The 21704-nt window shown below is 43.0% G+C and overlaps 1 protein-coding gene across 2 annotated transcripts; it reads right to left on the reverse strand.

Annotated features, from left to right (window-relative positions):
- Positions 1-8608: 8608 nt before the first annotated feature.
- alg6 (ALG6 alpha-1,3-glucosyltransferase) lies at positions 8609-21656 on the reverse strand. Of its 2 annotated transcripts, none has more exons than XM_030371826.1 (14): positions 21438-21655; positions 21098-21182; positions 20801-20890; positions 20263-20351; positions 19726-19808; positions 19222-19286; positions 18600-18785; positions 17718-17853; positions 15784-15869; positions 14545-14629; positions 14363-14433; positions 12061-12129; positions 10595-10799; positions 8609-9038 (listed from the first exon to the last, which is right to left on the reverse strand). In XM_030371826.1, the coding sequence occupies exons 1-14, from the start codon at positions 21517-21519 to the stop codon at positions 8850-8852; spliced, it is 1521 nt and encodes a 506-aa protein (XP_030227686.1). In that variant the 5' UTR covers positions 21520-21655; the 3' UTR covers positions 8609-8849. The 2 variants fall into 2 exon arrangements, with proteins under 2 accessions (XP_030227686.1, XP_030227687.1); XM_030371827.1 differs by lacking the exon at positions 8609-9038 and adding an exon at positions 9124-9368 and having other exon boundaries at positions 21438-21656.
- Positions 21657-21704: the final 48 nt, after the last annotated feature.

Raw genomic sequence — 21704 nt, forward strand, 5'->3', positions numbered from 1 at the left:
CATGAAAAGAATACATTTATGAGTTCACAGTACAAGCTACTATAGAATATATTTAAATCTGTGCTTTAATATTTTCCCCTTTTATGTTAAATTGTTATGGCTTAGAATTGAATAGATATTTTCCTTTCTTTGGGGTTTGGTTAACTGATTAGTGATTACGTCTATATCAATGTTCTAGATTATATTGATCAAATGTGCGCTAACGTTCTGTAGTTTCCATTGGCTCTTTTTGTTGAACCAGACTGCACACCCTGACATCACAACTCGAATAATCGAGAAGGTGTGGCGTTCATCAAAGCAATGAAACATCTGGAGGAAATAGTAGCGAGTAACATTTAGTTTTGTTGAGTGGATTTAGCTTCAGAGAAATATAAGATATTGAGTCTTTATCGTTATCTTAGTATGATGTTAACTCTGGACGCCAGTATTTTAATTTGTGAGCAAATGGCAGACTTAAAATGGATACTGAGAGTGATCTGATTTTATTGCTCCTTTTTGAACCTCACTTTTACCTTCCGAAATTCCTCAATAATTTGACCTAATCCTTTGGCTGGGGCCTAATATTGTCCTGTGTTTTAACAGGCAACAGAGGGCAACACAGAGCTGCAGAGCTTCCTTACCGCAGGCTCTGTTGATTGGAAAACTGAACTGGAAAGAAACAGACAGTTAAGTAAGTATACAGTACAGAGTGACTGCAATTTGGTCAGCATTGGCAATGACAAGTCAAAGTTATTTCATACACATTGGATATCAACAATATCTTTATTTATATATTATATATTATTTAGTGAGCTGAATTGAATGTTGCCATAGTATACAAGATCAACAAGTCAAGATTTATCTATCATTTCTAAACACAGTTTTTTTTTTTAATTTTTCCCTCAGCAGCAGGCTAGTTAATATTGTAATATATAATGTATAATGGCGTTCCGTACTTCCAGCTTCCAGGACAGAGTTGCAGACGAAAGAAAGCGGTTCCCACCAAAGCTTATATAAAGGTAAGGTTCTGCCTAGCCTTATCTATCCATAGTCATCACTAAACAAAATAAAATGCACGTATTGCAATTTGCCAGGCTTGAAGGACATTAAAGAACCTCTTTCAGATCAGAGATAAGGTTTTCACAAGTATAGAAATTAATTTCCTTTTCTTTCGAGAACTTGTGTAGAATGCATCCCTTTTTGTAGGATGCATTTATGTGGACATTCGTAGCCTGGAGGGGCTCTGTTATACGTCATTTCATCCATTAGCTTTAAATAATGAAAAGTTCTGCTGAAGCTGCTCAACAAAGTATGCTACAGTCCCAACTAAAGTCGCTCAAAGTAAGACAATGGTTTATCGATTACCTCCTTCGACATGTGACCCACAAAAAAACGTATTGCTCCCCTTATTATTGTTGTGAATGGGGACTCTTAAGAATGAATAGATATAATATAACATTTATTGCACCATCGGTTGTTGTGTTGACAGAATGCATCTTTGCGCCAGAAGACACTGTGATCATAAGGCCTGGCAGACATCCAGATAGAGCCATCGTAATTTAATTTGCGCGCCCTCTATTTCTTCTAGGCCTCTCAGCGATATCACTTCAATGGAGACTTGTTTACCGCTTTAGATAATCGTTGGCTCCGAGAAACACAACATTTTTCTTACGGTTACACAAACGAGTCAATGAGCAGATTTCCCAGGGATAGAATTAATTTGATTATTTTAGTCACATAATGCCTCCAGCAAAGCCATTCTTGTGATCCAATCACATAATGGGGACTTGTGTGACACTGAATGGAGGACATTGTCTGCAGTCAGGCTTGTTTTCCGATGAGGTTGTTAGAAATTGTTTTAATTAGTTCTAGTGAGACTTGCCGACATACGTGTTGCATTGTGGATCCCCAACCGCAGGAATGTCACATTTTTTATCACATGGTGCTGCCATGAAATGTATCAGTGGTGTGTAAACCTCCTTACAACAACAGAGCTCCAAACACCAGGCCCTTCGTGTGCCAGGGTGTATTTGAACAGAACAGACATTTGTGGGGAGGATGAAGAAGCAGACGAATCATGTTGTTATGGAACACTATCTTACGTGGAACAGATTATTTTTCTGTGTTTTTTTGTTTGTTGACATTCTTGACAATTACCGTTCTCAAGCTTGGGGTGTGTGTGTGTGTGTGTGTGTGTGTGTGTGTGTGTGTGTGTGTGTGTGTGTGTGTGTGTGTGTGTGTGTGTGTGTGTGTGTGTGTGTGTGTGTGCAGTGCAGAATAGGCCTGAATGTACAAATATTGAGTAATGTGAGTAATGAGCCTTTGAGCCAGTAGTTACATAACTTTTTTTCCGTTATTTCTGATGTGCCATTGTTTTATTATGTTGTGGCATTGTAGGGATTATTTCAGCCACAGTTTTTTACGCAGCAGTTATTAGTGGCTCCCATTAAATCGATGGGTCATGTCGCTAATTCTAACAGACAACACAATCCATTGCAATTCACGGAATTGCCAGACCCACACTCCACTATTTGGAAATGTAAATGCATAAAGGCTTGGCAACTTGCTAAGCGAAGTCGATTACATATAGTAACAGGATAACTGATTGTTTGATTGATTTACCCAATCATTCACTATCTGGGTAAGTAGGAGAAGCAAATTCAAGTTTGAACCTCCCTCCTTTCTTATTTTGTTGAATTAATTTGTCATTTTAGGTTGAAGACTATTGGAAGGTACATTTTTTTAAATTAAAGTAAGACTCATGCTAATTTTCAAAGGCAAGCCTGGCCTTCTGATGTAGTCTACCAATGTCTTTGGTTAGTAGTTTAGTTTAGTTTAGTTTATTTGTTTATAGTTTTGTGGACAGTCCCCTTTGAGAAGGAGCAGCTTTAGCCGATTTGGCTTATTTCCAGCAGCTGGTGTTCCTTGTTTCCATTATATGTTTCGGATATTGCTTTGTCAAACTCTTCGCAAGGAAAACCCTCCGTAATTCTTCTCCTTACGGTGGTTTTTCTTCTGCTCTTCTTCTTCTTCTTCTTCCTCTGGGGACTGTTAATTGACCACCTGCTCAGGACAATCGAGCAGATTTTCAGAACAGCTCACATGACTCAGGGTGAGGTGGCTGGAACTGGCCATCCTTAATAACCCCAGAGGCTCAATAGCTGAAGGCACATTCCTCAAAATTGCTGCATGTTGATATAGAGCCAATACAGTTGAGTGAGGAAGAGTATAACTTGAATAATGATATTGAAATCAGTGCCATGGTTTTAGATTTTTTGATGCACTGAGGTTACTAATCCTATAACATTTTAGAAACAACTCAGACAGCCATCTGGTGGGTTAATTGGATCTGTGGCTTTATGTTCATGATGTGTTTGCCAAGCCTCCACATCGGCCAGCATGCCGATGCACCAGTACAGAGCAGACTACCCTATATAGAGATGGATGTATGACAGACTGAGGTTTAACTGAGCCTTATAATGAGCCACACAACAGAAGAACACCATACTACTGAACTATACGTTTCTACGTATTGCTCAACAAAGACGTGTCAACTGTCTAGGGTCAGGCGATTTTGTCCCGATCTTGTGATTGTGATTGACAGATATCAATTTAATTCATATTCTGTGACGCCTAAACTAAAACAATAAAGCAATTTCTGGTTTGTATTGTTTTGTAATTCGATTTTAATGTTGCGTGCGTGCAAAATTAGATTTATTCATGTTTTTTTAATTATTATTATTTATTTTTTTTCTATTTATGGCAACCTTTCAAGATGAGCAAATTGAACAGGTCAAAATCGTGATTTAAAATATACAATTAATTGTGCAGCCTTACACATACCTGCAAACTAGTCACCTTTCGGCGCAATTCGCCGTTTTTAACTCAAAATAGGTCTACATGTGAATCATGTAGATCCGAAGAAATAAGAAAATGTTGTCTTTTCCCTTTATTTTCTTCTGGGAGTACACCAGAATACGTAATTTACATGTTAAAATAGCAAAAAAAAATTCTGAGGGGGGGGGGGGGGGGGATGCCCCCAGACCCCCCTTACAACTGTTTAGGTTGTAAACCCTGTATCCCATCCCTGATGTAACGACGTCCGATCTCCATTAAATAACTATATGGGTAAATGTCACAGTGATGTACCCAAGGTAGTCATTAAACATATGCAACGTAGCGTTACACTTTGTAACACTTTGGCTGTATATAGGGGAATAACTGCCATGTTGTGCGAATAAGACGCAAGGCTTTTCACCTGATCATGGTATTACTGTAGTTGAAATCAATCTTCTTATTTTTTTAAGTTTCTTAGGCCTAATTGTCCTCTGCCTATTGGTCAGGGCCCAGGGGCTGCAACTGCAACTCTTAACTCGTTAACTGGTGTACGCATCAGAAAGTGGGAGTTAGAGGTCCAGCAAGTCTTGTTGAAGAATGTGTTGGAGAATTACAGAACCCATGAGGAACATTTTAACCTCCAGCACGTCTCCTCCCTCATTCCCCATCATCACCTCCTTTTCCTCGGCTGCTTGTCTCCTCACCGCCACTATGGTGCTCCCATTCGGCCTTTTCTCCTGCGTTTGGACTGGCCTGCTTTTGTCAAAGCGAGAGAGCAAAGATTATAGCGTTTACGGCCTCCCCGAAAGGTTAACAAAAGTTTCGCTAAGCATTCTTGAGAAGTCACTTTTGGAGCGCAATCAGCTTCGACCCGGCATAAATCCTCCAGGGTGTAGAGCAGGCGTTCCAGAGACCCACAGCGGCCCTATGTGCTGATGAGCACAGAATTGAAAAAGAAAGGCCATAATAATTCTGAGGCAAGTTTTCCCCAGGCGCAGGTATTGATTATTTGTGTGTGGTGAGAGATTTGGAAAATTCAATTAAAGGAGTTGTGCAAAGGATTCATAAATTCTGGCCCTGCATCCCAACGCCGATACACGGTTACGTTATAAATCAATGTAGCCCGTCACAATATATTTTCTTAGGAGCATAAAAATAAATAACATTGAAACATTTCTGCTTACTGCAGAAACAAATTTATTCTCGACAAAGCCTTTTTTTTAAGTCAGGGCTAAGCACTGACTCGGGCACATCTCTGGGTCTGCAACGCATTTTTATTGCAATTTCTTTTTCCATAAGAGAGTCCTGCACGATATGAATTTTGTGATGACAAAATGAGGGTAAAGGGCTCTGCTCAGCAATATAAAAATTGATCAGGCCACAGATAGGCTAGGACCATGTCGGCCAAGATTTGTACGTCAGCCGTAATGGGCTGTATTAAAACTGAAGATCCCTTAAGATGTCATAAAAGTGATGGGGTCCCCATGTCCCACATTGCCGCGGCAACTCCACGACTCTGCGTTACATCAATCCTCACGGACAAGCCGCAGCCTGCTGCCCACTCATAGACTTTAATGCGTTTTGGATTAAACACACCGTATGTGTGAGCTGTATATTTGCTCTTTGTTGAAGTGAAGCCAGTCGACATTGACACCAGAGGGCATGCAGTGTTCTCAGGCATGATGATTTGCTGGGGAAAAAAATAACAAGGCATTCAATTGACGATCACGTCAATGAGATAAATTAATTGAAGACAGAAGAATCCTTTGATCTGCCCTCGGTTCAGCATCACTGGCTATTATTGTGCAACCGACCATTTCAATGATGGTGATTTTTATATTTAAATGTCCGTTATCAGTGTTTCTGGCTCTAATCAAAGCTCCCATTTTCTCTCTCCGTAGATGGTGCCATGGCAGGTAGCTCTTATGACTTCCTGAAGTCCATTTTGGGGTAAGGTATGACGGTCTAACACATAAGTACAACAGCTATATGTTAACAAAGGGCTATTAAGACATTTCTCCCTAAAGTTTAATCTACACGGGTAGTGGCAGAGGGGTGAATCCCGTTTCTTTGCTCCAAGCAAAATCTCAGCCCTAACCCTCGCTGTTGCGCATTCACGCGCAGTGGAGCCGTGTTCCGTGTCCTGAAAGCCATTTTAAGGTAGGGTTAGGGGTAAGGGGGAGGACTATCATCCCCTCAAATTTGAGATTTTCAATGGGCACACTCAAAGAAACTGAGAACGCTACAGTTATGACTTTCTCCTGCAATGCCTTGCGAGAAAATGGAAAATATTATTCTGGTTTTATATATTATGTTGATCTTGTATAATGTTTGATCCAAAATTAAGTGCAATATTGCAGTTTCTAACAGATTGTGAGCATGAATAATATACTTATCGAATCATACCCTGTTTTCCATGTGGGTAAGGTTGCAATCCTACGACATTCAAACTATACAGTAAAATTCCAGAGACAGATATTGTATCAAAAGATAAAAAAAAATAGAATTAAAATAAAGATCAAAAACCTGTCAACGACTCCTAATGTCGTACTGTCAGGTCTTGAAGGGTTGTCGTCCCAATTCGTAGGGGTAGGGTTGAGGGGTAGGGTTAAGTGGTAGGGGTAGAGTTAAGGTGGAGATTTTTGTAGAGCAAAGAAACGAGATTGGGCCTTAAACTCATGTTGAACCTCCCCCCTTCCAGGTCTTTGCAAACAAGGTGTCATGGCTGTCGGCAGGTATTGGAATCGCTCTGGCGTCTTGTGTTACCGCCCATTGCCCGGGAGACAAATGGAATCGGAGCTGTCGGTTTCGAGGCAGAGGTGTCTTGAAAAGGCGTCACTGGACTACGGTTGAGGTGCAGGATTTGGCAGAACCAGTGGTGGAGAGTGAAACCCTGGAAGCCATCGTGTTGGACTGAGTCTACCCTGCTCCGCTAACTCCTCAGGACAGACAAATGTTGACACTCAACTGCATCAATAAAGTTGTTTTCTTGTCCCTTTAGGCAGTGTAGGGCAACTACTAGGGTAACTACACACATTTGTTTATATAACACACACCCACACACAACACACACACACTTTGGCAGAGCCTGGGAAGGCCCGGGCTGTTCGGCTGCAGCGAGCGAGTCAACTGACCTACGCAGCAGCTGGCGTTCACGGCGACATTTCCTATTTCTGCCCAAGGTGGATCGTGTAGCTCTCACTTTATCACCCTTAGAGGCCGCGTGAAGGACAAAGCTCAGCCGCGGCCATAAACAAAACTAACATTTTCATACAGGCCCCCTTTTTGTTCCGCCACACCATGAGACGTGCTGTAGGCAGGGATACTTGGATTGTACGCAGCGCACCCCAGCGAACCGTCCGCTGAGGCACGTCCGCCACTTCCAATTCAAAACACGCACACACACAGTCATCACAGTTGTTGCCAACGCCGAGAGTAGAGCGGGGTGATGGTGGGGTAGGAGCAGAAGCCAGCACCAACAGTAGGTTTCCACTCTTTAGCGCTCACACGCCATCGCTCCACACCACCGGTCATTTTTTTTTACGAGTCGACTTGTGAGGCAGACCAGTGGTCAGCCGAGCCGAGAGCTGAAGTCCAAGTGTCTGGATAATCAGCCCGCCACTGGGCGATGACAGCGGCCTATTTCCCCTCTGCTGCTACTGGCTCCAGCCCTGCACGGGAACAACTTTGTTTGTAATTAAAGGCATGCGATTCCTCTGGAAATAGAAGGTCATAAATCTCATGTATGGAAGAGACTCTCCTATCAATAATTCACATGGGCTGTGAAACGCCGGCGACCACACATTAAAGATGGCTTAGTTCTGAACCTTTTACTGCATGCTAAATAATGTGGTACTAAAAAGTAAATGTATTTTTGCTCTTTGGCCGAGCCTTCATTTGTTAGTTATTAGCCAAAATGTTTATATTCATCCATTATTATTTTATGTGTTTTTTGTGGGTATTGGTGGTTAGTCTTGAAATTGATAGTGCATTTATTAAGATGAGTTGTATGGGTTATGACGGGAGCTGTTGGACATTTTGTTACTGTTTTTCTGTCTTACCCGCCTATTTCTAAAAAAGAGGCTTGAGGGCTTTAATGTCTGAGATTGCAAAGACATACGGGCAACTACAATTCCCCCCCTAGGAATCGGACCACACACACACACACACACACACACACACACACACACACACACACACACACACACACACACACACACACACACACACACACACACACACACACACACACACACACACACACACACACACACACACACGTCAGGGTGGTAACCGTAACGGTCCCTCTTCTGCCTTAACTCCTAGTCTTATATTGGCTGCACAACCAGGTCCTGCTGCCAAGGAAACACACTCCGCCCCTCGCTGGCCTGATAACATTTATTGTTGTAATGGGATTTTTTAATGCCTGTCATTAACACGCAGGAAACGAAGGTAAAGAGATTGCCTTTTTTTTTCTCCTGTGGTATTTCAACTTTATGACATCATGCTCAGATATGCCACTTTCCATCATCCCTCTTTAAGACGTGTCGCTGTTTTTTTTGGTTTAAAATGTGCACTTAATTTAGTACAGGACCCCAAGAGCTGTCGTGGTGTTGTGATGGATGGTTCATGTTCAGTAAAAGCCTTCCACAATATAGTTTGTCTAATTTTAGTTTCTAAGAATCATTAATCAGCATGTCTTTTGGACACATTTGGGAGTGCTTTTGTGCCACCACAAAAAAAACGATGCTAAATATGTGCATACAAATTCTGTAAACAATGACATTAAAGATGACGTTCTAAAGACACATTTTTAATAGTTGGTAAAAAATAGAAAACACAAAAATTCAAAAAGGATGCAATGAAGTATAGATTGCCACTCGATTGGTGAACTGCGAGCACTACAAGTCCCATGATGCTTGTGGTCGATCCACACGAGTTAAAACAATGTCTCAAGCCCTTCCAGTCCCCAACGTCAACTCTTTTTCATGAAGCATGATCGTGCCATACGGGTCGCCTAACTTTCACCAGTTTCACAAGGTCTTCTGTTTGCCCTGCGGCGTGCTGAGCTGGACGATGTTGAAGTAGATGAATGTTCCCAGGAAGTGGAGAAAGGAGAAGGTAGACACCAGCACAGGAAACAGGTCAGGCAGCCCTGCTGGAGGGGGCAGCGCCACACTAGCCACGCTCAGACCCACCATCAACACCAAACTACTGTAAAACTGAGAGAGAAAGCTAGTTTTGGCATATATTACTAGATAATTACTGCCTGCATTCAGAGCACACATCGAGGGAAGTGTAACTATATTTATTATTCTAGTATACATCATTTATTTAAATTTTTACTTGTTACAGTTGGTTTTCAAATGTTTATCTATTTAAAGCGTTACTTTGGTAAAGCATTGGACAGCTGACCTTCACAAGATCACATCCTATCATTTAAGTGCTCAATTGCGTCATTGTCCTCTGTGTTTCACTGCCAGTTGACATGGTCTGATGTTTGGGAATGTCCCTGGAACGGGCATTTGAAGAGTTGAGGGTGGAAACCACCTCTGTATCAGGAGGTTTGCGGTGAAAGTGTGACACAATTATTTAAAAGTTATCCGTCTGTCGCTCGGCATTACCATGAAATGCTTCTAAACAAAAACTTGGCGGCAAAGAACAACAACAAGTGAAACAAAGATATTGATTTCAAAAGACTTCAAAGTCTCACAATAGGGTTGCCCTTAATTACTATGTGGCAACAAATGCAATGCAAGTTTGTTTATAAAAGAGCAGCCAGTTTACATCTGACCATGTAAAAGCCTATTTCTGGGCCTTTCCCCAGTGTGTGTATGTGGTGTGGGGATCACACCCTCACAGCGCGAGGAGTATCAGTATCCATGTATGTTTTTTAGGGATCTACACTAGCTAAATTAGGGGGGCGATGGAACACCGTTTACAGCCCCCCTCCCACCCCCACCACGCCCCACGGGGTGAAACCTAACCGCCTCCACAGGCTCTCGTTATTTATGCTGCTTGTGTAAATAAATATACGCAGGCGAACCTGTGTTAATGACACGTTCTATAAAGAGACACCTTGGGCGGGTCTCTGTTGACACCCTGTCGGGGGACGGGGGGGACAAGATAAAAAGACTCGAGGGGCCATAGCTACTTCAGAGGCTGGGGGAAGAGGAATATGTGATAAGTATAAGTATATAAGTATGAGTATATCGGTATTCCTCTGACCGGCGCTGGCGCGGATCCCACAGAGAGCTCACACAGCTTAGGGTGGCACAGGGTTCTTTATTTATCCGGTCGGCTGTGCTTCTTCCACCCCCCCTCGTTAATGTTATGATCAGCTACCGCATTCGTGCAGAGCCCCAGCTGTAGCTCTGCATGGACCGAGCCCACCATAGAGGATTATACTAGTTTTATTCTGTGACCTAAAGTTTCCTAAAAAAGGAGATGTTTCAGTATTTTTTGGTGCTCCATGTCAAAATAGTAAGCGGTGTCAGTCTTATAGGCAGACTGGACAATGCAGTGTCTGCAATAGCTTCTTGAGGTACAAATTGGTGTCACGAGACGGTACAGGCCGCCGCTAGGTGCTAACAAAAATACACATCTCTGCAAGAAAATACATAAGACACCTTTGACGTAACGTCACAACTGGTATGTCTTCACATTCTCTTGATAGCCTTAGCCAATTTTTGAGTCAACCACATTTTCTTAACAGAAAGACCAAGGTAAAGAAGAGTTCCACAACCACCATGCGCCTTGAGTTTGTCCCAGGCCTTACCTTCCGGCGGATGATGCGGGCCAGGTCCAGACGTGGCAGCCATGCAGGCAGCCACGCGGCCAGCCTGCGGTAGCCCTCCAGCCGGAGCTGGGCCTCTGTGCAGCGCTCCAGCGCAGACAGCAGGTGGGTGCTGAGGACGAGGAAGGCCAGCGAGGTCACTGCATAGGGCATCAGCAAGCCGTCCTTTAGTAGCAACGGCAACATGCTGGGAGGGAGAGAGGGGGGGAGGGGTAAAATAACTTGCAGGCATTATTATTATTAACTCATGGATACAGGCTCGCTCGTGCACGCGTGTGCGTGTATGTGACAAATCACATGGGAAATGGAAGTTACATACACGGCAAAAACAATGTACGAACTGTATGCATGTTTATGATTGTAAGAGAAAAAACTATTAATTCATTATTTTAGAAAGGCAAGAGAGATAGCTCTGACCTCCACAGGTTGTGTGTGTATGTGTGTGTGTGTTGGGGGGGGGGGGGGGGGGGGGGGGGGGGGGGTCAGTGCCCTTGGGATAGTCTGGGCTTGTAGTTAAGCTCTGTTTAGTGAAGGGACATGAGCAAGAACCACAGTTGATTCTTAGTAAATCACATATTTCCCCAGCCCATTAGCGATTAAGTCGTAACCTCTCACAACAAACCCCTTATTCTCCTCTGTCCGGTCCAACAACACTGGCCCTATTCAGAAAAACACATTTTGGAAATTGTAGAAATACATACTTTTCCCATTTAATAGATGGGGAGCATTTACTCGGCCAGGCGTAATTGTGCTTATGCTCTTGCATTTGGGGGGCCGTCTTGGCCCAACAGAAGACAGTGTTTGTTGTGTTGTTATAACTTGGGGCGCGTGTGGCGGACGTTGCCGATGCGCGAGTCCATGCTGAACTGTAGAGATTGAACACAGACAGAGCCGTCCCCTGACCGAAGGCACGCAAACTATGCCGTGTTCAATTTCACAGATAGACTTATGCTAAACCACGAGCACAACAATTAGTGCTGCCAGCAGAGTTGACTAACAGCTGGGGAAATTTAGAGACGCTGAGCGGTGGCCAACGGCAGGGGTGGTGCTCATGGATCTGTGCTTGGACTGTTCACCCGCATCCTATTATCTTAGGTGTCTGCTCCGCTCCCGACTCAAACACATGAGTCCGGGCGGGCCACTGATAAGAACTCTCCAGCATAGGCATAAAAGTATATCTCTTACTGGTTAATTTGGTAAATAGGGGGGAGAGACCGCCATTTGAAATAGGGCAAGTGTATAAATATATATTTATTCTTCTGGCCGGCTAATGTATGGAAAGTAAAAACTCAGGTCATCAAAAACTATTTTCAATATTTTGTGTTTGGGGGAAACGGAAGATTAAATGTGAAAACATTTAATGTTACTTTAAGAAAATGAAAAAAAAAAAAAAAAAAAATCGTCAAAATGTTATCTGTGAACTTTTGTTCAAACCACAGCGTTCTTACCTGAACGTGGAGACCTGGAGGAAGTAAATGGCCACCAAGGGCAGATCGTTGAGCAGGAGGCAGACCGGCCTGTTGAGATAGTTTCATAACACTTAGTTATACTCTCACCATAGTCTGAAAAGACTTGGCTATATTCCCACCATAAGACTTGGATATACCCCAACCATAGTCTGATTAGACTTGGATAAAATCCCATAATAAGAATTTGATATAAGACTTAGATATACTCCCTACATAGTCTGATAGGATGTCCACCACGCTATAGTAACTCAAGCATTGAAAGTTAATTTCACAAGACACATATGCATGTTATGCAAATGCCACTTTGTTAAAAAACAAACATTCAGGATTCTCTCAAACTGTGTGTGTGTGTGTGTGTGTGTGTGTGTGTGTGTGTGTGTGTGTGTGTGTGTGTGTGTGTGTGTGTGTGTGTGTGTGTGTGTGTGTGTGTGTGTGTGTGTGTGTGTGTGTGTGTGATGACAAGAGGGGCATAACCCTTCCATTTAGCAGCTCTTAACAGCAGCTCTAGGAGACCAGAGGTCAACCACAGCACCGTGTCAATTCCCTCCATGGAGACAGTCACTTTAAATCTCTATGGGATAGAGGTTTAACCAACCTTCAACTCTGGGACAAAGATTGAACCAACTATAAATTATATAGGATAGAGATCTTATAATAACAGTACATTTAATTTCTATATTTTATGAGTCAAATATGCTGAAACAACAAGGAAAAGAGAAAAAGAAGAACAACAATAACATCGATTTTAACAACTTTTAACTCTACAGGATAGGGATTAAACCCACTTTAAATTCTAGGATAGAAAATGAACCCATTTTAAACTCAAATGGAGAATTCAATGCTGGATGGTCCAAATGTACGCATAGGGCAAGTAGGAGGATGTATGTACTCACAGGAAGTCGGAAGGCCTTCCAGCATGTACAGGTAGGTAGTAGGATGGACTACATGTATGTACTCACATGGCAGCTAGGAGGATGGACTACATGTATGTACTCACAGGGCAGCTAGAGGGATGGACTACATGTATTTACTCACAGGGCAGGTAGGAGCATGGACTACATTAATGTACTCTCAGGGCAGCTATGAGGATGGAGGATGGACTACATGGACCCCTTTAGATCCCTCTATATACCAGATCCTTGGGCTCTGTGATCACATCACACAGTTTTTCCTATCACTGTTACGCTGACGACACTCAACTATTCCTCTATTTCCCCTACTCTGACAACACCTTGATTGCAACACGTATCTCAGAATGTCTGGCAGACATCAGCACTTGGCGACTGCCCATCAACTGAATCTTAACTTCAAAAAGACTGAGCTCCTTCATTTGCCAGGGAAAGATTGCCCTCAAATGGACTTACAGGTCACTGTTGAGGACATCGCTATATCTTCATCACCAACCGCCAGAAACCTCAGTGTCATACTTGACAATCATTTATGCTGCACCATGAACATCACGGAGGTGGCCCGATTCTGCAGATTTGCCCTCTACAACATCCGCAGGATCCGGTCCTTCCTCACGAGGGAGCAGCTCAGCTCCTGGTCCAAGCGCTCCTCATCACCCGGCTTGACGACTGCAACTCGCTCCTGGCTGGACTCCCTGCCTCCGCGAATAAACCAGTGATTTGCAGCGTATCCAGAAAGCTGCAGCGCGCCTTGTGTTCAACCTACCTAAATTCTCCAATGTGACCCCCCCTCTTCCGGGAACTCAACCGGCTCCCTTAAGTAGTCAATTGAACTGCCTCTGCCTATCTCCAAGCTTTGATCAAACCAAACACCCCAGCTTGAGCGCTCTGCTCAACTACTTCAGCTGGACGTCTGGTACCACTATCGCTAAGAGCAAGCAAAAGTCGATCATCAAAGTCAAAAGTCTTCTGCTTTGGCAACACAGTGGTGGAACGAGCTCCCTGCAGATGTCAGGACCAAAGAGCCGCTCACCAGCTTCCGCAAAAGACTCAAAACTCACCTGTTCAGAGTCCACCTAGACTCTGCCTAGCCACCCCCTACCAACCCTAATTATTGTATGTTATACGTCCTGGCACTTTATGTACACACTTGTATGTCATACTTAGTTATGTAGCATCTAACCCTAGCTATCTTTGATGTATACGGGGGAATTGGTACAATCAATTGGTACTGATTGTAGGTGCTTTGCACTTGGTTCTATGAACATGCTTACTGTACCGATTTATAGTTTCACCTTCTTCTGACACGTGTACTTATTGTAAGTCGCTATGGATAAAAGTGTATAAATGTTAATGTACATGCATGTACTCACAGGGCAGCTAAGAGGATGGACTTCTCGTGGACTTGATAGGAGAAGAGGAAAAAGGCCAAAGAGGAATTGACCTAGAAGTGAAGTGACATTGAAATGATTGAATCATTGACTGTTTTCAACCGTTTTGTTAACTGTTAACCATTAAAGATTGACTGATGTTGAAAGTTTCGATGCTTTGTTACCAGAGCCAGTTTAAACTGCCAGAACGTGGGCGTCTTCAGAAGCTTCAGTGAGGAGGGTGTGATGGCTAGAAGAGTCACGGCGAAACTGAAAGACAAAGATACGGCCATTCCTAATATGATCATTACAATTTGCTTATGATTATGACATTTATACATAATGATTAGGAAAAAGCCAGCCAAGTTGAAAACATTTGTTTAACCCCTGACATGGATGAGGGCTGCCACGGATCCAGCTCAAGTGTTTTGGAATGTGACTGTGTAGAAGATGCACGGCCAATAAGCCTAACCAGGCTGATCCCAGTCTAGCTAGCTAGCTAGCCCCTGCCGTTCTACCACAGAGCCCAGGTGTACCACCTGCTTGAAGGCTTTTTCAAAGTTTTTTTTTTTTTTTTTTTCTTTGGCTCTAGTCCATGTACCACCCGGCCCAGTGGGAAAGTGGAATAGCTCAGCTCCTCTGCACCCCATGTTTAGTGTTGGCGGTGGTGGTGATAGGAAGACAAAGTGTTTGGGGAAATGGGTGTGAGATAATCTTCAGGGCAGCAATGTCATGTAGATCCATTAGGTGTGTGTGTGTGTGTGTGTGTGTGTGTGTGTGTGTGTGTGTGTGTGTGTGTGTGTGTGTGTGTGTGTGTGTGTGTGTGTGTGTGTGTGTGTGTGTCCAGGTTTTTGGCGTGGAGGGACAAGTATCAGTTTCCACAGCTGATTCTCTACAAATACACCGAGCCTCAGTACTGCACTGAGGTCAAAAGTTTCAAAAGTAATCCCTAATTAATTGAATGTGTGCGGTATGCACAAAAACAAAAACAAAAAAGAAATGATATCCGATTTGCGAACATACATGGGCCATGAATTTATCCACCAGGGTTTTAAGTGTATCCCTCCATGTTTGTGGTTTTTGGTGTCCCTACATTCTCTGATGGACTCCAATAACTTTGTGAAAGGAAAGAGAATTATGTTCCCATTTTATACCGGTGTTCCAGAAATGTTGCAGTCACAAAGCCACGCACAGTAAAAAACTTTTCATAAAGCTCAAAGTTCGGATTATTATTGCATCAGATTCATAGAGCAGCTGCCACCACTGGATCCAGAAGCTTTTGGTGATAATCTTGATTTTCACCCTTGGAATAAATAATAAATAATAAATAGTCAGTGTGGAGTGTCTTTACCGGTTCAGGAAATTGAAGGGCAGTAACATGACAGATAAAGGGAGACATCAAAGACAGTTCATGTGGAGATCACCTTAGGTAGAACTGAGAGTCCGAGGACAAGATGGAGCGGATCTTTATCAGGACGTTTAGGCTGCACCATGCGTTTGCCACCTTATCCTACACACACACACACACACACACACACACACACACACACACACACACACACACACACACACACACACACACACACACACACACACACACACACACACACACACACACACACACGTTAAAGCCTCACTGGTGAGATGGGGTGGTTTGATGGCTGATGCTCTATTTGTGCTTTGAATCCACCACAAGCATCTAAAATGTAAAGACCTCAGAGTCGGGCAGGGCATTAAATGAAAACAGTAAAACATGAAACAGATGGGTGGCATTGACCCGAGTCGTCATTCTCAATCCTGAGAATGCAGTGAAGATTCCCCAAGGGCATTCCACAATGCATTTGCACAGGAGCAAGGGGTTGGGGTGGGTCCGACTAGACAGAATTCGTAGGGCTCCTGACGGTGTGCGATCCCATCCTGGAGACTGCGTTTCTGGCGTCTTGCGTCTCCTTCTCTGACACACAGCTGCTCTGGGCTCAGCTGTGTGCAGATCTTAGGTGGGGGACGTTGGGAGAGAGACAGAGAAAGAGGTGTGTGTGTGTGTGTGTGTGTGTGTGTGTGTGTGTGTGTGTGTGTGTGTGTGTGTGTGTGTGTGTGTGTGTGTGTGTGTGTGTGTGTGTGTGTGTGTGTCTAGTCAGCACTAGAAGACCCCCGCCACCCACCCCTGTTCCTGGGCTGCCCTCCCAACTCTCACTCTCTCTTTCTGCTCTCCCAGCCGCTCCGCTCCAAATAACTTGAAGCGGAATGCTGCCGGGAGGGCAACACATGAATGGATTCTGAGGAGGTTGAGGCGGGGGGGCTGGTGGTGGGCTGCAGTGTTGGCTTATAGGTGAAGGAGCTGCTCAGTAGCCGATGCCGATGCGGAATTTCACAGGCGCAAGCATTTGCTGCCATTTTTTTTCTTCTGGCCATAGCAGGAAGCAACCTTAGACACGAAGAACGCCGGCCGGTGGGTAAACTTACAACTACCCACTCAGCCCCCCCCCCCTCCCCCCCCGCTCTTAGACCCTCTACTCGCCACCAGTCGCCAGCCTTGTACTTCCAAGACAGCCCTTTCCCAGCTCACTGACAGACTCTGCCTACATGCAGTTTCCCCAATTAGTTTATTACATCACACACACACACACACACCCACACCCACACACACACACACACACGATTCATTGCCGATCACTTTTCAAACGGCTTCCAATCTCCCTTCCCCCGCCCCCCGGTCATGTGCATGGGTGGGACCGGCCAGCGTAAAAGTATATGTTTGCTCTTCAGAGACGCGGCCCACGCTGCGCTGCCAGCCCGTATCGATGGCCAGGCTGGCACCCGGCAGCACGATAACAAACAGCGCTGAGGAAGACGTCAGTTAATTAACAGCTGTTTCATGTTGGCCCTTTGACATCTTGAGGAGTCCTTCTCGGAAAAAGGAAAATAATAAATACACTCCATTTTCATGGGTCCTCTTCCCCGGCACCTGTCATGTCTTGTTACCAAAATATATTTACTTCTGAGCCGCATTACAGGTTCAATGGGGGCCTTCCTGGTTGAATAAATTTGAGGAAAATATATATTCCCATTTCGATACTTAGTTTGTGGCCGAATACTGACACCTCCAGTGTCCTTCTCTGAATATAGATTTACATTATGTTAGATACAAAGATATTCTTCTAAAGTTTGTGAACTTGAATCACTGACATTTGGAATTACTTTAACTCTAAATAGGTATCCACAATAATGCAAACATTAAAAAGTTTGACCTACCATGTTTTTGACTTCAGTAAATGCCCACCTGTGTGTGGTGGTACATTATGTCCTGAGGGAATATCAAAGCAGGGGTGTTTGTTTTAAAACAACATATTGGCCGTACCTCAAAGAGACCTCTTGCAACAGGGAAGATCCTCCGGAGTACCTGCAAGGCCTGCTCGGGGTCAGACAGGAAGGGCAGCCAGCAGAGGGCAAAGGTCACCAACACTGTCACTGCGATCTTCACAAGCGAGAACAGCCTTCAGGGTGGACAGACAGGGGGGGAGGGGTGGGAACCACACGCATGCACGCCAACACACACACAAAATGCCACGCATACACATTAACATGGTTATTCAATTGAATACAACAAATACAATAAAAAAAACAATAAGTCCCAATTAACAAAGTACACTTTACTTTTTATTAAAGCAACAATTCTACCGTCACATGCCTCGTAAATTGGGTGTTTTACTTTCGGTCAAGGAATGGCGAGAAGGCCATTCATCAGCTGAAAGTCTTGCAGACAGGTCAGGGTAAGTGGTCAGCTGGACACACACACACACAGGAATAGCTGAGGAGCCTGGGAATGGTGAGAGTGTCAACTGGTCATATCTTTGCCCTAGCCCCCTGTAATCCACCTCTCCTTTTGCTACTAAATGCCCTTGGTACATTGTTACAAGATAAACACACACACACACACACACACACACACACACACACACACACACACACACACACACACACACACACACACACACACACACACACACACACACACACACACACTAATGATTGTTGGTATCCAAAGATTGATTGGCTCATCGAATATATCAATTATAGTAGGCAAAAGGGAGGGAAGTTCATTAAGGAAAGCCTATAAAATGTTCCCCTTAAGTAAGGGGCAATAGAGTGCGGATTACATTTGGTTGTGGTGTGGCTATGGAATTGAAGAAGGAGTTAAAGTCAGCATGGAGGTAAAAGTATAAATATAGCAGACGCTCACCCTCTTCCTGTTAAGCCCTGTCGGGCACACTTCCCCAGTAGGTAGCAGAAGAAGGGCAGGGCGTGGTAGAGTTCCATCTGTTTGTAGTTGAGTGCCAGAGAGAAGGCCAGGGAACCGAGGGCATCCCAGCCCAGACCCAGTCCCAGCACCCCCCACAGGGTCAGGCCCAGGCTCAACCCATTGTACCTGACCACCATCAAGGACCATTACTTTGTTATTCATTCATTTCAAGTTCTGAGGATAGGAGTTGTCGGGCTGATCTTAGCTATATCGCTATTGATCGAGCATCCATATAGAAATGTAAACTAAATATATGTTTCTGTTCAAATGCCAGAAGGTGTAGGAAATTGTGCTTTGGAAGCCCCATTTCTGTTCATTTATCTTTTCAGGAACATCAAATTCTACAGTACTACCCTTTTTCTTACAATAAATACAAAAAATGGTTGGTCAGATAACCTTTCTACTATAGTATGACAGCTATACCTCAGGATAATTAAGCAACCAATATTATTGATGGCCTTCTTCTCGTGTCTATAGTATTTGGGAATACCGACACAACACAAAATGAAAGCATATGGCTGGTTTCAGTCTTGGGAAAATGTATTTAGTACACAAAGGATACTGGAAATGGCCATAGTCGATGAGTATGAGTCCTGGGTAGAGCAATATGCAGAGCAAGGTGCCGACCTGGGTGGAATGATTTTAGTATCTGGTTGGTTAACTAATGGAATTACATTTAATTCAACTTAAATCAACTAAAATGAAATCTAAAAAAGTATGATAAAATCGATTTATATTGCAAACAATTATTTAAATATGAAATCCAAGAAATCTTAGGCCAACTGTAAGTAAATGTAGACATACCTGACATTAAACTTATAAAAGCACAAAACATTCATATCAGTTCCATTTATGTTTTTGGTTTTCAATTTACATTTATATTTTCCTCTAATGATATAATTTTCCTCTAATGTCACATTTAAATTCACAACTTTGCAATCAAAATAGCTTGTGTTATTATGGATCTCCCTCCACAAGTGATACGATACATAACAACATGGAATATATTCAGTTTCAAAAAGATTAATACAAATTAAAACTCAAATACAACCAAAACATGTCTTACCTTCTTATTGGTGGAGCCATTGGTAAGGTAACAACAGTATAAAACCACGGCAGGGATGTAGACCAGCAGATCTGCAGCAAGAACTGAGAAACAGAAAGGAAGCAAATTTATGAAATCCAGTGAAAGAAACTGTGAATGAAATCTAGTGCATGAAAAACAGTGTGTATATTGCATGCAATACAATATTAAATCCAGGGAATACAGTATGAAATACAGTGCCTGCAATACAGTGTACGAAATCTCTGAAATATCCCTTCATTAGTAAAATGATAATGTTGACTACATTAATTCCATTTTAACACCCTTTTGATAAGCTTCACAGTTGCATCCAATCCATAGATACCCAACACTTACAACAACCTCATGCTTAATGGATTAATCAAACTGTTATACATATAAGCCCATCAAACGCATTAATAGGCATGTCACAGAGTTCCCTGGGTTTACGAAATCAATACACAAATTAATTAGGCATTTATGTTTGGATGGGTCATTCCATTGCCCCTCCCCATGTCTTTTGGCCATGCAGGCCCATACCTGTGGCCCTCATGAACAGCTTGTGTGCTGGGCTTTCGTACCCTCTGGATCCCAGCAGCTTCACCCATTCAGGGTTGATCAGCTTAGCTCTGAGAAAATAACACAAAAAAAAAAGCTGGTTTTGGACACTTTCGTTTACTAATTGAGTTATTAAGCAGATCTTTGTGCTTTCTGCGATGCTAGCACGTTCGTTGATCTTAAGTCTTTTATAGCAGGTGTATGTTGTAATGCTTAGACATCACATCACGATGGCCGCCAAAATATTAGGAGCACGGACACATATATATATTTACACATTTATACACGTTTACATACATGCATACAGACACATTAAATATATAGTTGGATAATTTGAATACAAATACATATAAGGAAGTACTTTACATTCTTGTAACTGCTTACAAAATCTACTACTAGATAAATACTTGTACTGCCTACCTTCTGATTATCCTAAAGTGTCTTTATATATTTATCTATTTGGTATATTGTCTATGAAGATACATGCTTACAAACAGTAAGCATGTATGAGCAAACTTACACATGAGCACATAGCAGGCTATGGAAGGCAGTCAAAGGGGGGTAGTCAAGACCCCAGTAGTTCAGGTCATTATCAGTCGTGTTGAAATACCTGTGTTGGAAAGTAAAGGACATCACCCAGGACATTCGTAACAAAATGTACAAGATTGTTTTCAGGACAGGTGACCTCTACTTCAGGGAAGGTAGCTTAGCGCTATATTGGTATCGAAAAAATGTTATAGACATACTATTGTGTACACACTACACACTCATTACAAAAATCTCTTATGAGCTACTGAAGAGGCAGACCTATACAGACCATTCCTGTATGGGCAGGTTGTACGTCACTTCTTGCCAATGCCTTTGTGCCTCATAGTCTCCAAACATTGGTGGTTTACCTGCACCTGGAAAAAACACGCATATCTTAGGCATCGTTGCATTGTAGATAGATAACAACTTAATGTTGAATACTCAAACTTCTCCAGTAATGAAAGCAGACCTTGCAAACATGCAGGTTGGTTGATAGATTTTAATAACAGTATCCTCCGGTGACTCTCTGTATGTTCAATTATTGTATTACGTATGTGGAAAACAATCAATACTGCAGCTGTTTAATCTGAAGGATGCCACATGCCATCACTATGTTGACCATATCCTACCTGAATATGAATTGAATGAAACTCCCCATCTGACAAGGACACCAAGCAGAATGGACATCGATACAAGAGTACACGTTTCCATTGCAGATTGATTTACTATAGCGTTTGTCTGTACTATAACGGTCAAATGGATTTATTCGGATATAATATTGTTTCAGAAAGTGCTGGTTTCCTGAAACGTCACCGATAAAGGTTGCGTACAGCCCTTTGATTCGACGGATGGGGATGACGTCACCGTTGTGCCTTTAGAGGCGTTCAAGTCAACTG

The sequence above is a fragment of the Gadus morhua genome, chromosome 12 (genome assembly GCF_902167405.1).
Source record: "Gadus morhua chromosome 12, gadMor3.0, whole genome shotgun sequence".
NCBI classification, from domain to species: Eukaryota; Metazoa; Chordata; class Actinopteri; order Gadiformes; family Gadidae; genus Gadus; species Gadus morhua.

Excerpts from the sequence above, each read along its gene's own strand:
- alg6 (XM_030371826.1), bottom strand. The coding sequence starts at position 21,519 with ATGGAAACGTGTACTCTTGTATCGATGTCCATTCTGCTTGGTGTCCTT. Across the intron at positions 20,352-20,800 it reads AGCCTGCTATGTGCTCATGT|AGCTAAGCTGATCAACCCTG; the intron begins GTAAGTTTGCTC and ends TTATTTTCTCAG. Across the intron at positions 14,630-15,783 it reads GACTCTCAGTTCTACCTAAG|TTTCGCCGTGACTCTTCTAG; the intron begins GTGATCTCCACA and ends TTTGTCTTTCAG.